The sequence below is a fragment of the Phalacrocorax aristotelis genome, chromosome 1, assembly GCF_949628215.1.
Source record: "Phalacrocorax aristotelis chromosome 1, bGulAri2.1, whole genome shotgun sequence".
Taxonomy (NCBI): Eukaryota; Metazoa; Chordata; class Aves; order Suliformes; family Phalacrocoracidae; genus Phalacrocorax; species Phalacrocorax aristotelis.
In genome coordinates, this window is record NC_134276.1 from 178,238,458 (window position 1) to 178,254,721 (window position 16,264).

General features: G+C 39.7%; 1 protein-coding gene across 1 annotated transcript; it reads right to left on the bottom strand.

Annotated features, from left to right (window-relative positions):
* Positions 1-832: 832 nt before the first annotated feature.
* On the bottom strand, positions 833-14,193 carry RAB21 (RAB21, member RAS oncogene family). Its single transcript, XM_075080796.1, has 7 exons — positions 13,794-14,193; positions 6,733-6,792; positions 6,443-6,550; positions 4,821-4,884; positions 3,943-3,997; positions 3,398-3,486; positions 833-2,506 (listed from the first exon to the last, which is right to left on the bottom strand). Exons 1-7 carry the CDS (start codon positions 13,938-13,940, stop codon positions 2,367-2,369), a joined length of 663 nt encoding a protein of 220 aa, XP_074936897.1. The 5' UTR covers positions 13,941-14,193; the 3' UTR covers positions 833-2,366.
* Between the last annotated feature and the right edge of the window lie 2,071 nt (positions 14,194-16,264).

Genomic DNA, 16,264 nt, shown 5'->3' on the forward strand with positions numbered 1-16,264 from the left:
TGTAAGCTTACTTATCCCCAGCTAAGTTTTCAGCAGTAATAGTTTTAGTTTAAGAGACTTAAGAGTCCGTATCAACACGGCTTTGTTAGTTTTGTGATTGACAGAAGTCCTACAGAATGTCCCTACCATAAAATACACTCAAGAACAAATCTTTAGGTATAGGCAAAGATATATTCTACACAGTGCTTCTACTTCAAAGTAGTCAAACACAACATTCTCTTGGGTAAACACTTAATTTTCAAAACAGAATTGCATCTGTCCACTTGAACAAAGTGGAAAAAGCTCTGCTCTGGAGAAAACACATATGCTCTGGTGTAGGTAATACCTCATTACTCATCTGCTTATCAAATCAATTTGAGGTTGGGTTGTTTGGTTGTTTTTTCCCCACCACTGCAAAAAACAAAATTTGAAGAAAAAAATCTGCAAATCCTGTTATAAGGAGATTCTAGTCTTGAACATAGAGTCTTGCCAATTTCACTCATACAAATACTGCATCACTTACAAGAGTGACTTTCATCTAACTGCATGGATTTGAAGGGACTGGGTTTAGATCAAACTGACCTGTTTTTCAACTTTGGCAAGGCTCACTGTTAAGATAGATATGACAATGTTAACTTAATGGTGTTGCTACACATACACATATATAATCATGAGTTTTAGATTCACACCAAAGCTCTGTGTAGCCAAGAAATTTTATCTTCACTAGTATGAACAGATGACCGTTGTCCATTACGCATGCAAACACGTCAGAAGAGCACAGCAATGGTAGCTTAAGAGAAAGTATCTATACCACAGTTTAGGCAGAAAGGGAAAAAATGCACCAGGACTAGTCTGTATCAAAGCCATCTATTATTTCAGAGAAAAAAATCAGACTGAAGACAGCACACTTATGTCAGACTGATTAGTTACTGCTACTACTCCTTTTGTGCATCAGAACATACCCACACCATTCAATGCATTCATATGCGATACTAATTCTACCCTTCAGAAAAAGGAAGGCCAAGGAATATTCTATTTTGTCATAGACATCACCTTTACTGTTTTTCCAAGCATGACAACTTAAGTAAAAAAAGTCAGAGCACAAAACATTTTGAAGTTTCAGCTACCACCATTTGCGTTACTTTCATAGTAGTTTACACACTTTTTGTGAAATCCCTCCTCCCAAAACATCAGTGGACTTCAAAACGCTTTACAAGAGAAAGAGCAAGTCAGGAGTAAGTTCAGTTCTGTCTAGTAACCCCAAAGTTACAATTACATCTCACGAGTTTCATATCTTCCATTTAATCACTCCAAATCAGAAGCAGTTCTAGTTAATGCCAATTCATTTTTTCACTCAAGCCCTGCAATACAGGGGAAAAAATTATGCTAATTAATAGTTCATAATGCTGTCTTGGGATACAAATATATCAATGCAGCTTAATAGTTTCCCATGCATCTGGTTTACTGGCGACCAGATAAATGAGGGCTAAAGTTGCTTTGACTTTCTGGGGATATTCTGAGAGGCCAAAGTAACTGCAGAGGCAAGATATACACATGCGCCAACTGTTTTAGCTGGGAGTCAAACACCTCAATGTTAAACAGCAGTCTAAGGAAGCATTCTCTTCCCACTAAGGGGATACTCTGAATACTGCTGCTCGCCAGAAAAAGGCTTTAAAAATGCTGTAGCTATGAATGTACCAAAAAAGGTGTTTTCAAGTAGGGGGAAGAGAATGAGCAATTCAACAGTACACATGAAAAGCTTGCATCTTTCACTGACTTATTCACTTCACAATCACTGACAAGACTGATGTACATATTTCTGCACCTGCAATTGTAAAAGCAGATAAAATATTTAATATGTAATTTACAATGTATTTTACCAGCTTGGCATACAGGATGAACAAAATATATCAAAGTAGTTGACAGTTACAGGCTTGTGGAGGCCCTGCAAAAATATTACTTCAGATATCTGCTAATTTAAAAAAAAAATCAATTTGTATTTAGAAGTGATACAATTCAATCTACCACAAAATACAAAGAGCTGCAAAAACGTATACCATTCCAACAACAATGTATATAAGTTATTAAATAATGATTTGATTTAAAAGAATATAAATGAAGCCTTTAAGTAGGTCTTTTCTACATGCATATTATTCCTCATTAAAGAAAAATATGTAAAAAGGCCATTGGTAATTGCTTTGTTAACCACTGTAGAAAATGCCAATTCTCTGGTCACAGACGCCACTAGTTTAGCACTTAAGGTCTCTGCAGTGTTACATGTGATTATTTTTAAATACTGTTAATTCTATTACTCCATTGGTAAAGAATGCGTGACTTGGAATATGGCAGTCTTCATATTGAGAGGGCAGTGATGCACAGTTTTATAATTATCCAGAAGAACAGCACCCTCCACTGCTCTGTACTTGTGGCTCATCATCAATGATCTGTACACCTCGCCTTGCTATTCCTGACTGACTGGAACCATTGCCTCTTGCTCTTTCATCCACTTGAGCAGTTTCTATCATTCCTGTAAAAGAAGAAACGTATTAGATTATATACCACTGCATTTTTACACTAGACTTTGAGATCTTAATCTGAATTACATGCATAAAGTTCAGCAAGACTGGTTCTCCTATTTATTATGCAGAAGTATGTACTCGGGTATCACATGGCATAGCTGCAAGAGCATACTTAAACCTTCTTCCTAAAGCACCAGACATCCAGCAGCTCCTGTTGACTAACGGAGGCCTTAGATGCTCAGATGTTCTGGAGTTCATGACTACAAAAGCTAGGTTTACCCACCTATATCAAGAATATTCTGTTAAAAAAAACACAAATAAGAAACATAAGACACATACCACCCCACGCCTCAAAAAAACCCCAACCTACTCTTCAGACATGCAGGTGAAGTTTTGCTTAAATTCTTGTATCATAAGTGTCAACCAGTAGGACAACTTCCCTTTGCTGCAACATTTTTATCCTGCATTCCATCATCTTTATGATTTGTTTAGACTCTTGTGTAAAATTTGCATCATTACAACTGCAAGTTTATGATCTGTAATTGACACCATTTGAGATTTTTGAAAAAGGTTGAAGGGTTTGTAGGAGGCAATAGTGAGACCAATCACATGAAGTTTGACTTGAGGTTACAATTTACACATGCTGAGTGAAACAGCAGTCCATGCTCCAACAAGTGACAAAGACATTTTTTGGAGTACAGCATGATTTTGCAATATTGTGAGCGTCCACACATCAAGCTTCCATAGCTGTAACAGTACACAGTGGCTTGAAGTAGACTCTGATTAAGTCAGTTCTTAGTAATAGTTTACATCAAGGCTTTTTGATACGGTTTTAAGCATTCTGAAGCCTTGAGCATTTCGTAAATAAGCTCTTTACTAACAAGCTAGATAATACCTACTTTTACAAAGGTCAAGAAACAGTTCTTCAATTCCTTTGTTCTGCTTAGCTGAAGTATGATAATGTTTTGCTCCAACAGATTCAGCATACCTGTAGGAATGCAGATACAGAACTTCATTGTACTAAAGGACTCAATCTTTCTAAGCTACTTTATATGAAGCAAAAGATGATCACAAGAGGTTTTATTCTGATTCAGAGTACATACACATGCTGATTTAATGTAAATCAGCATTTATGGTTATAAATGTAAAGCAGGATTTATGGTTAAAACTGCCATGATTGATGAAAAACACTACATGAAATAAAGGAAGTTTCATGTCTAGAAATGCATTTGAACTGCAAATGTTGACTTTAATCATGTACAAGTCTCAAGTTACACTTCGGTCAGTAAGGACATTCTGGGACTCAGATACTAACAGAACACTTAACAGAGAAGCCAGCTAGGCACTGCTGGTTTATGCCTGCCAGTTGTTAACAGCATTACAAGTTTATTACTCCAGCATAATTCTGCAATGGCTGCTTCATTAATAAATTGGTGTGACTTACGTTTCTGCTTCTTGCACTGAAACATGTCTCTCTTTTTCCAAGTCTATTTTGTTACCTGTTGAAAACAAATTAATCTTTCAAGTCTTTGTAATCCAAAATTATCCAGAAGAAAGCAGTCATGTAATCATTGTACCCCACCATTTTCTTACAAACTGTCCCAGTAAAAGCCAACTCTTAGACAGGTCTCAATCCAGAGCACAACGGTATGATTTAAGAATCACCTTTCACTCAAACATTTACAGGCAATGAAGATGAAGTTCTACTTCTGTAGATAGATCAGGATAGCTAAATACCTCCGTAAGCCACCTACTCAGCCTTCTGCTTTCCTTTTGTAATTTATTAGCAGCTTATCTGTGCTGCAGAGATAGATTTTATAGAATATCCATATATCTATCCTCCTGGAAGTGTTTTAATCACTAGATTTGATTTTAAATCTAAACCAGTACTTCTGCCGCATTCTGTTTGCATTGAAATATCCAAGCTTTAAGATTCTTGCCACCGCCCAAGCACTTGATTATGAAAACAGACAAGCATCCAGTCTATGCCACTGAGAACAGCAAAAAACATGTTTGAGTACTTGCAAGAAGGATAATACACATTCGAGGTTTCTGTTTCTCTTTGTTGAACTACAGTCTGCAGGTGTCTGTACCATGCACTTCTGACCCTGTGTATCATTAAATAGCTTGTTTTTCAAAACTCTTATTTTGCTCAATATGATCTACTGAACCTTCTAGCTCCAACTGAATTTTAATTACCAAATTAACGTAAGCTTTACCCCTTCACATGTACAAGCTGTCAAAGCAATGTTTGAAAGATGCTATTAATCAAAATAAACATTTCGATTCAGTCATTAGTATCACATGTTAAAAAAGACTTACCTACTATACATAAACAGATTTCATTTCCCAACATTTTTCTTAATTCCTTAACCCAGTTTTTTACCTGCAAAAAGAACAGAGGTAAGTTTATCTTCACTTGATATACTACTAGCTTAGGCATTGTGGAACTGACCCATTTCCTTCATTAACTGTTTAAACTTGAAACATCTATGCTCTATGTTTAGATAGACATAGATGGACAACATATTCTTTAGACAGCTATGCATGACACTCACTCAGCAGGCTTTAGTTCAGAGTTGAAATTAAGAGCAAATGACTTCAATAAAATGGTTCCATTACTCCAGAAATATAAACTCACCACACTCTCGTTAGCCCCGCTCCAGAGAACAAGTTCACTGCGCTGGCTGCTTTAGGTGAGGCATGAGATCTTTTATCAACAGGCACTTACTGACAGATCACAAATGGTACTTCAAAGGTACAGGTACCTGAACCGAATTGTTCAGGTTAGATTATAACAGACATTTCCTTCCTGAGAGTACAGACGAGACATGAGTCTTGAGTCAGCTGACAGCAACATATCTGTTATCAATTCTGTTGTCATGCTTTGAAGTTGTATGATCCCTGCATTGACTTAGGGACTGCTATTTTAAGGGCACTTAAGTTGTGCCGAGAGGGCATCACTTCAAGGAACTAAAAATAGTTAGGATACATGAGAGAGAGGTAGTTATGCAATAACTTCTGCATATTAACCTTCCCTCTTTTCTGAGAATTTAAGTGTTCTGATATCACAGAATTTTGCTATCACAAAATTTTGCTACATAGGGCTCAGCATGAAGAGGCGCAATTTGAAGTAGCGCTCACAAGCCATCGCAATTCTGCGGATGGGGGTGAGAGTTTAACTGCTAGCACAAGTGCTTTACTTGCCTTACATCAGACTATTTAAATTACCTCAGCTGTTGTGGAACCATACCCTTATGTTACTTCTATCACTGCTAAACCAAGCCTTGCCCATACAACCCCAATTTCTTACTCCCCTACACAGAAGTCCTACTGGTTTTGCCACAAGCTAATCTGAGACAAACTCACTTTGGAAAGACTGTCAGCAGTTTTCAGCTGGAACATCTATAGAGTGATAGCAGTGATTTGACACAAGGTTGGAAAAAACTCACCTGCTCGGACTGATCAACTAATATTGCTGTAAAATAATTAGCCATCAAGTTTCAGGTTTTGATGAGGATTTGAAGTCCAAATATCTATTATCCTGAGAAAGCAGTGTTCCCACTATCATGTATTGCAATTTCAGAGTTCAGACCTGTTAGAGGTCATGCCACTTAATGTGTTTTAGCAATTTGGTTTATACAGCAGAGATCAGTATTGCATCCTATCACAACAGTACTGGTTTATGTCTATAGCCTGTCACAGGTAACACACATCTCGTTCTCTGGTATACTTTGAATAACCCTGCTAGAACTTTAGTAATCTGAAAAAGTCAGCCTTCAAAAGAATACTGATAAGGCCTCTACTGCCATTATATGGTCTAAATTTGCAGATGTAATACGCATTGCTATTGCTGAAAACAAAAGATTCCCATTTACACACTCATATTACAGATTCTTTCAGTCAGTTTACATCTTGCATAGAGGTAAAAATCTGTCCAGTACCTTCTGAAAAGAGTCTTCATCTGTTATATCATATACTAGAATAGCGCCGTTAGAATCCCTGTAGTAGATCGGCCCCAATGCATGAAATCTTTCTTGACCAGCTGTATCCTGCATTTAAAATACACTTGTTAGCATTTAAGACAAAGCAAACAAAAATATTTAGAGTTTCTTGAAGTATTAAGTTTTACTTTATTAAGAAGTGCCTATGCCTAACACCCAGTAAATCCAAGTAATTTTTCAGGAAAATATTCTATTTGGCTAGGGGAAGGAAAATAGGAAAGGAAACATACCCATATTGCAAGGTTTACTCTTTTCCCACCAATATTTAGCTTCTTTGTAAGAAAAGATGCCTGGAAAGCAAAACAGATTAGTAAATTAATCTGAAGTCAAATGAGACATATGTGTGTAAAACTTAACTCTAATATAAACAGCTGAATCAATAAAAGACAGATTTCTGGAACAAAATACTCTTTAAACCAGAAGGCCAAGTCAATACTAAGCCAGTTAGTCATTTCACTACAGTTTGCCAGGAGTCTATTCTAAATAAATTTGGTTTAGGACAATCATTTACTACATTTTTGTTGTTGCTTTAAATGATTTGGGAAGGATAACAGTTGTGTGGAAAGAGTCTGAATTCAGACTGATAAGTCTAAGCTGAACTCACAGCATTTCACAAGAGTACATGAAGTCTGGGTAGGAACCAGCCTAACAGTATTTTTAATTTGCAGGAATTGGGCAAAGTAGTTCACTATTAGTGAGCTACTAGAACAAAATAAACTAGTTTATCACTAAGTCTCAGAACACTAGTATTCTACAAGCTTCCTTGCCTGTATCTTTTTCCTTTTTTTGCTGAAGTGAGCCCACAGTTCTCCTCCTCTGTTTTTGGGGTCTTTTTGGGGGCAGTGGTGTAGTTTATTTGGGTTTTGTCACCCTGCCCCCACCCCAGCCCCACGACACTGTTCCTGAAAGCTCAAGGATATGCTTCTCAGCTAACACACAAAAGGAAAGCAAGTGGCAGGATAAGAAAAGCCTCAAAATAAGCATACAAGCTGCTCTAAGAATTCCACAACATTATCTTTTGAAAACATTTTACAGAACCAGAGCATACTGCAAGGTTAGTCTTATTTCAGTAACTCAAGAGTATGTCTTCTCTTCTCCAAGCCTGCATGATCCACATTTTCAAACACCACCTCTGTTACCAAGTGTATAAGTCAGTGGCTAAAAAGGGGTATAATTTAATACAAGTTTAATAGACTAGAACTGGGTCTGAAGGAGTTGATACGTTAAGAACCTGCTCCCCCCATTCTGAAGACTAGCAGTAACAGGTTAACAGACAATTCAATTGCCAAGGGTTAACTTTTGTCTTTTACCTTAAATTATACTCCGTTTTCCTTTCAGCTTCACCTCAACTTGCGTTTGGATACAAACAAGTACTCAGTAATATTCTATGAAATATTCATCCCAGATTATTTTAGGGTGGACTTCAGCAGCTCAACACAAGCTCTCTGTATGAGTGCTGACCAGGCATCAAACTATGCAAAGTCATGTGTACATGGAAAGTGTCATGGACCAGATCAGCTGCTTAACTACACAAGCAACCAGTACATGTGCAGAAGACCATGGTAGTTCAATTCACATCAGCCTAAACTGCTGTGAAAGTGCCTCTCTGGAGTGCTGCCTGTATTACAGTTAAAGTCATCCAACACTCAGCTGCTAGAGCAGCTCCTACTCTTCAACTACTTCCCTAACATCAACTCTGGCATCTGTATGACCTAAGGTGAGATGATTCAAGAAACCTACCTTTCTTGAGGTAAATTGTACCTTCCCCCAAAGCTTTCCACAAAGTCTGATAAACAGACCAGAGGGAAAAAAAACACTCAGAAACTTTCCAAGAACAGAGAGCAAAGAACTAATCATTATGACCATTGTATTCAACATAACTAAAGCATTAATGCTACCCCTTCAGCCCACAGTGAGGTGGCTGGCAACCATAAGTCAGCTTCAGAAAAAAGTTCCAGACAGCATGTAAGAACTATTTAACACTCCAGCCAACTTGTAACAAACAGCTTAGCAGTAGAGTACCAAATCTTAAATATCAAGAAAGCTTTAATTCTTTAATCAAAAAACTCTGCAGAAAGTAGTTCACAGCTTTCAGCTAGCTGTCTCTAAGGATTTTCTGATCAGTATCTAGTCTTCATATCGTTATTTATTCTACTACACCAGAGTTTAAATGCCAAAAGGTTAGAGGTGACTTCAGAAGTTTAAATTCACCAGCACTTGGGCCACATTAAGAGAAGGTATGGTTAGGCACAATGTGTGAAGCTTACCTGACGCTATTTTATTGATCAGCTATACTACAGTACTTGATAGTCTACCGTAGAGACTCAAAGGAAAAGCTCTTCTGAACACTGTTTGCCTTTGTCACAACACTGACAATCAAATCTGCTCAGTTGATCTGAGTGTTTGAGAATCACATTTCTGGACCAAAAGGCAGAAAAATCCTTCACAGAAACAGAATTTATATTTTAAAAACACACAGTATGTAGTATCCATAAAGTCATATCATCACGGCTTTAGACATTGGCCCATTAATATCACAGATATCTTTACTATCTGACAGAGCAAATATTAAAGTAGGCTTATCCCCATAGATAAGTTTTGCTTAAGTATCACCAGTTCTTCAGGTCACTACAGCTTTTGACAGCAAAACTGCCTTTTTTTTAGCACTAAGAGTAGAGTATTTCCTTTCCTATATACCCAAGTATTAGAAGCCCCATACATTTAAGTAAGGCTTTTTAGTAACTCCTGAAAAAAAAAAAGTTACTGGAGACTGTGGCAAGAGCATTTAGCATTAGGCTATTATACTTGCTCTCTGTATTAAAACTTGATTGATTTGTACTAATTAAGTTTTAGTCCACCTAAAGTCTTAGGCCCCTAAACAAAAAAAGATACAATATCCTATATCAGATATCCTGATTACAAGCAAGTTTGTCCAAAAAGCTCACCCAATAACAAGATTGGAACCTGGTATTTGAAGTAATCATGGTTATGAACATGCTGCAAGAAACAGTCAATACTCTGTTACAGATTAAATGCTTCCTTCTTCTTCATGGTGTTCATATACTTGAAGAACACTGTCAGCAGGTCCCATTCTTGAATTAATAGGTATGGGTAAGTTTACCATATTTACCACCTGTAAAGTGCATTTTACAGCCACAGCAGCAAACACATCAAAGACAGACCACCCAATATCTACCTTTTAACACCCCCACTTCCCTTCAATTTCTATTTGTCTCATGGAAAAGCAAGGTTACTCCTCTTCACTCATTCCAAAATTGGAAAGCAAAAAACGAATCTGGTGAACAGCAGGACTATGTAGTTTTAACAAATCTGGGGGGAACCCAACAAGGAAGGAAGAGCCTTAACTACTGTTCTGAGATAGTTTAGGAAAAAAAGTCAGCTGCCCAGAGTGTCAAAGCCTTTGAAATCAGTAGAGTCTAGGTGGCATTAGGTAAGTGGACTTAGAAGAGGATTCAACATTTTTTCTAACCTCCCAAGAATTTACCAAATTGAGAATTACAGATTTAAGTCCGAGTTGTGGCTCAACTTACAACCAGTAACTCCTTTCCATATTATTTTCATTACTATGACACCTCATTTTTGCTAGGACTTTCAAAAACCCACAGATATAGGGCCACAGTTAATTCAAATATAGGTAATCTCAAACAACTCTTTGAGGTAAGCTACTAATTTTGGTATTTTGACTCTACGGTCTTATGACTGGTCTGAAGACTACCTAGACACTTAGAAGAAAAGGATAATGTATTTATAAGAGCTACAATTCCATTCTCTTTATGTGCCTGTAGAAAAATCTTTTCTTCTTTTAATTCTTTCTTTTAAGAGCTCAGTTTCACATGTCCATCAGGTCCTGTTAGGAGCTGATAAAGGAGCCCAAGTAGAACACAAGGAAGATCCAGCTGGAAAAGATTCTCCTGAAAGTCACTGAATAAAAGAAGGTGTATGTCACCTGCCCCTCGACTGGTTCGTCTTCAACAGAGGCAAGCCAGGCATACAAACACTGCACATAGCACTGAACCTCCTTGCATTGTCTCCCCTCTCTCCTCAGCTATCTTAGACAGCGTTTTCAAGTTATACAAGCCCAGCAAAGCCATCAGGATCTGTACAATATGATCAGCACCACATTCGCAGCTCTCTTGGGTTGGATATTTTGCAGTCCTCCACATATTTAAGACATTAGTTCAAAAAAGTTGTATCTATCTTGAGTAATTAACTAAAAGTGTCTACCTGAATTTAAAAAAAAAAATAGTTTGACAGTAGGTTTAGGATTGGAGTAATTCCAGCACAGTCCATTTGATATAATTTTATCACTTAGAATTATTTTATGAAGATGAGAACACTGACCTCAATATTCCAAATCAATGGGAACCAATTCTAACTGTTCCACAAGGCCTGACAACAGCTTATGGATTGTATTCATTGCTTGCAAAAAATCCCTACCTTTCCCGCATCAGCTTTTTCACATTACTCTAGATAAACATTTTCTTATGTTTTCTTAATGTAGCTGCTTTAATTTAAATTTCCATGTCATCAATATCTTACGTACATGACTTGAAGCTAACGAACTACAGCAACACACCCCAGCAGCCTCCTAACCTCAAAGGAAGTTCCAGGTCACCACTTCCCCCTAGCTAGCATTTAAGGAAGGGGTGCATGGAAGGAAGAGAAACAGCTCTCTCACTAAAAGCCTTCTGTTACTAGCCAAAAGAAACTCTCCTATTTGTGCATACAGAGGTTAACTTCAAAACAGAATAACAGTTAAGTGTTAGAATTCAGATAGAAAAGCATAGATATTCATTAGGTAAAAGATTCATGCTGACCAATTTAAAGACTTCCTGTGCTCTCCCCATCCCTGGGCTCACAGTGCAGGAAGCACCAGCCAACATCACTAAAAGTTTCCAGAAGGATACAGTCTAACCACCCTTTTTGTTGCAATCATATTGGAAAAAGCACTACACAGTACTTGCTTTTTACTAAGTCAGAGATTACTGTGGATGGAGAGCCTTGTCTCAGAATATAGTGATCTTTTCATATAATTCATCACTTGGCTCCTTTGCTGACTCAGAAGCTAAGTATTTATCTAATTTTGGCTTTATTAGAACAAAAGTAACTTGGTGCAATACTTTGAACTGATGCCATGAAACAAAGCCACCTCATCAGATTAAGCCTTTAATCTTAAAAAAAAAGAAGGATGTTTTGCAAAAATGTCACTTCTTGCTTAATCAGATATCCTAGTTTCTCCTTATTTTTTAAGGGATATTTTAATTTGCTAGTGGAAGAACTTACTAAAAACTTTTTTTCTAGAACTGTAAGATGTAGGAAAACAAGAATAAAGATAGTTTTTCACAAGAATCTTATCATGTGCACAACAGCAACTGCCATTGTATTTTACAAGATGTATATGTGGCTAAGGAGGCTCAGAATAGAAAAGCGAGTTGAGAAACACTGTGCAGTCAGTTAAAAGATGCAGGTAGCAACCAGAAATGTAATCATGGAGAAAAAAAAATCTCAATACCAAGTGTGAGCATGTGCTTCCACTCCTCTACAAGCACACACACTCCTTTCCAGCTAGTCAAAACCAAAAGCTCAAGCCATAGTATCTGGAGACATTTTCCTGTCACATTTTGGAGCCATTTAAAGGTCCATTTTATAACATTTGTGACCCAAGCCTCTATTCCAACTCAGATTTAAAAACAAAAAACCACTGAGCTGCATCACATGACAAACTACTCAGCTCTGCTCTTTCTATGTGGGACATGAGAATTCATCTATACACGATCATGTTGATGCACTTTAAATGAATGTAGGTGTCAAAGCTGAAGTGTAGCATTGAGCAAACAAATTACTAGTCATTTCTGTAGTGTAGCAAATATCAACTACCTCTATGGCAATCAGAGCTACAATGAGCTTGCCATAAATACCACACCATGCCTAGAAAACCTACCAACAGATTAACCCAACAGCAGAGTATGAAGATAGAGTAATGAAGTTTAAAAATGTGTTCTTTTTAGCTCTTTATAGTAAAAAATGGAGCGACAGTATCAATTTATTAAACATTCACTGTATTGTTCCTAGGGTATATCTCTAATGTTTCTCTGGTTTTAATGGAAAGTTTCACTATTAAATACTTCTGAGATACCCAACCCACAAGAATTTTCCCCTAAATGTGTAGGAATAGAGCACAAATACCCTAAGGCTCCTTTCTGGCATCATGTACTACTTATTCTGTACTTCACAGAACCTCAAAAGTAGTTCAAAACCCACTAGTGGCCCACGTGGTGGCAGGGTTTGTTTCTTTATTAAAAAAAAAGAAATAAAAGCAGTCTACATTACAGTGCTAAAACCACACTTGCTAAGAAAGATGCTGTGCAGCTGACGTAACTGCAAATAAAAAGATTGGATGGCTCTGCTTGCTTAAAAAACTTAACATACAATCCACAACACAAAGTTTTAAACATGTTTTCCAAGACCACGTACAACATATATGTTTTTTTGTACCATGGCACACATGCCATGCAGCACTAGTAGGTAATGAAAAAGAACATTACTTTCAAGCAGACACCCTGTCATATTTCATAAGTGGAACATCACTTTTTACTTCTTTATACATTAGTGGACAGTACTACTGAGAATCAGGCCAAAATTCAGAGAGGTGATGTGACAAGCAAGTAAGCGTTTAGAGTCTCTTTCATTATTAAATCATAAGCCTTAATCTCATAAACCATTTCGTGAAAGCTGTTCTTTCAACAGTACTATTTAGGTAACTCAAGTGTTAGGATTTGAGAACATGAGGAAGACTATAATGAACAGAAACTTAGCACGTATGAAACACTTAGTCATCAGTCCCCTACCAATGGTTACAATAACATTACTTTCAAATCATGCTTCCTGAGATTCAAAAGACGACACCCATACACATAGCTGGAAAAAACCAGCTAGCATTCAGAATAGAAACGAGGCCTTCAAGTACTGAAAGCTTAAGTCCGAGACGTAAAAAGAACCACAAAATTAGCTTCCAGCAGACTCGGCAAGGGACCGCCACCACTTAAAGAGTGACTTTACCGCTAAGCGGTAAACAAGACGCCGAGCACCGACACCCAAGCGGGGACTTACGGAGCAACACTCCCCCAGCCCCGGGGGAAAGGAGCGGGCCGGCACCGGCCAGCAACCCGAGAAGGTGCGCAGGGGAAGGGGGGAAGAGCAGCGGACCGCCCCCCCTCCCCGCCCCCCAGCAGCCCCGGACAGGGGCTCCCCGCCCGCCCCCGCCCCGCACCTGCAGGGTGGTGATGTGCTTGTCGTTGAACTTGTTCTCGCAGTAGCGCAGCACCAGGGAGGTTTTCCCCACGCAGCCCTCCCCGAGCAGCACCACCTTGAAGGAGAAGCTGCGGCCACCGGCCGCCGCACCGCTCCCCGCCGCCATCCGCGCCCCGCCGCCGCCGAGCCAAGCCGGGCCGCCACCACCTCACATCAACGCTCCGCACTGCGGCCGCGGGGCGCCGCCGCCGCCACCCTCTGGGACAGGTACCCGCGGGGCGGGGAGGAAGCGTGGGCCAAGACCCCGGGGCTGGAGCAAGAGAAGAAACGCCGGGAGACACACCACTCCCCACACCCAACGGCCCCGCTCCCCCTAATGGCGTCTTCTTCCTCCTACGTCACGCGCCGCCCGGTCACGCGCACCCCCCCGCCGCCAATGGGAGGGGTGGACGCCACGGCGGGGAGAGAGGAGGGGGGCGGGCGCCAGCAGGGGAGGGGGCGGGGCCGGCGCCTCCCCTCCTCCTCAGGCCGCTCCTCTGCGCCCGACGGGGCGGCGGCGGCGGCTTCTCCTCAAGGGTGTATTTCTTCTCCCTCCCCGGTTTCTAAAAATACCCGCCCGTCCCTAAAACACGTCACGAGGGGAAGCAGTGAGGTGGCCCGCCGACGGGGTGACGCTCCCGGCTCCGGCGGAGCGAATAGCTTTGCCATATCTAGAAATGAACCCTGGGTAGAGACGAAAACCCCTGCGAGATTTATACGCGCATATAAATTCCCTTTTAAGTGTCGTAACACGGCTTTTAAATGCAGCGGAGGTATTCGCGAGGCATCTCTCTGTGAGCAGGAGGCCAAAGGCTGACAAACAGGTCACAGGCGTCGCAAGCACGGGTTTTGTTCCAGTGTCAGTGGCCCTGTCCATGGGAACTGAGTGATACAGGTATATAAATGTTAGCAAAAAACCAGCCTGTAATATCATGCTTTTAAAACGGGGATGTGAGACCAGGCGATGAAAAAGGCACAAGAAAAAGGTTCTTCTTCTGTCCAGATCTCTTAATTGCAGGGAGCTGGTAGGGTTTCATATGCTCGAGAACTAGATAACGGCTCTGTAAAACTGCATATCATTCCTTAATTAAAAGCAATCCTCACAAACCAAACTGCCGCAGCGTAACTTCTCTCTAGTGATCATTTAGTGGTAAGAAAAATAATGCTTATGAAAAGGCATCGTAGTGCAATTTCCTTTTTCTCTGTCAGATAGTATTAATGCTCTGTTGTGTGAGAAAGAATAGAGAACAGAGAATGCATCCCGGAGAATAAAGATCAAATTTCCTGAAGCAAGAAACCTTATTACTGAACATCATTACATTCATATACAAAGTGGATTGTTTTTATTTTCTCCAGATGTAAATAAACTTTTTTATTTTATCCAGATGTAAATAAAGGAAACGGAACAAGGTAAAATAATCAATGTAGCCACAAACTTCAGGAGCATCTTTTCTTTAAATAAATTCCCAGTCTTATTAGCACATAAGTGGTTTCAGCAAGTTACTATAAAAATACCATCTTGCTGGAAAGCGATGCTGGCTTCTGTCAATCATGCCTTCTGCGTACAGGCAGTAAAACTGACTGCCATGTTAGTTGTTGTTCTTTCAGGCTGAATAGAAGGAGGAGGTAAGATTGGGTTTGGATTAAGGCTGCTGGAGACAATGGAAATCAATGCTCACGAGCATGAGCTGCTTGCAGGGCCCAGCAGGCTGAGGCTTTCCTGGCTAACTGGTGTCAAATGCATCTGCTGAGACATGGGGCTGTGTGGAAAGGCTGTCTTGAAAACTGTTAGCAAAAAGCCTTCATGTTCTTGTAGTTTTTTACTGTTTTCAGCAAAAGCAGGTTTTATGTACATTGTTTATATATACACAGGATTGCACTGAAGAATACACCTGATTTGTACTTTTCAGCTCTCCTCTGAATAGAAGTGATCCATATTAGCAGTTACATCTTATTGGTTAAAAGGGTACTTTCTGCACGGGTGATTTTTCATCAATCTTAAGTCAAGCGTATTCTTGTACTGAACACTGTGGTGGAAATACAGGCTATCTTCCAGTGAGAAAGAGAGCTGAAGCTTTGAAAAGGGCTACAGGAGAGACACCCTGTATGACGTCCGTGCACTGAATGCGCCTGACAGTGTAACTGTGAGCAGTGTTTTTCTAACAGAGGGCACAGCAAAGCGTAAAACACCCGCTGAGGCTCAGTTCTGGCAGAATGTGTTTTTCCAAGAACCCTTTGCTGTGCTGCAGTCAGAGGATACAACTTCTCACTGACAGTAGGCCCCTGCAAGTAACTGCTGTATTCCATCATTTCTGTTTTCCTCTCTCTTACCTGGAACCTGTAATTACTGATTTGGTTGTATGAGAGGTCCTGTACCTTCCAAAACTTCAGCCACCAGTACTAAATGAAATTAAAAGGCCAATCTGGCTGAGAAGAGAAAATTCTGCCAGA

What these genes read in the sequence shown, in the direction of transcription:
- RAB21 (XM_075080796.1), bottom strand. Translation starts at nt 13,940, where the DNA reads ATGGCGGCGGGGAGCGGTGCGGCGGCCGGTGGCCGCAGCTTCTCCTTC. An exon ending in ATGAAGACTCTTTTCAGAAG is followed by an intron (nt 4,885 to 6,442) that starts GTACTGGACAGA and finishes TTCTTTTTGCAG; the next exon opens with GTAAAAAACTGGGTTAAGGA. An exon ending in AATCTGTTTATGTATAGTAG is followed by an intron (nt 3,998 to 4,820) that starts GTAAGTCTTTTT and finishes TGTTTTCAACAG; the next exon opens with GTAACAAAATAGACTTGGAA.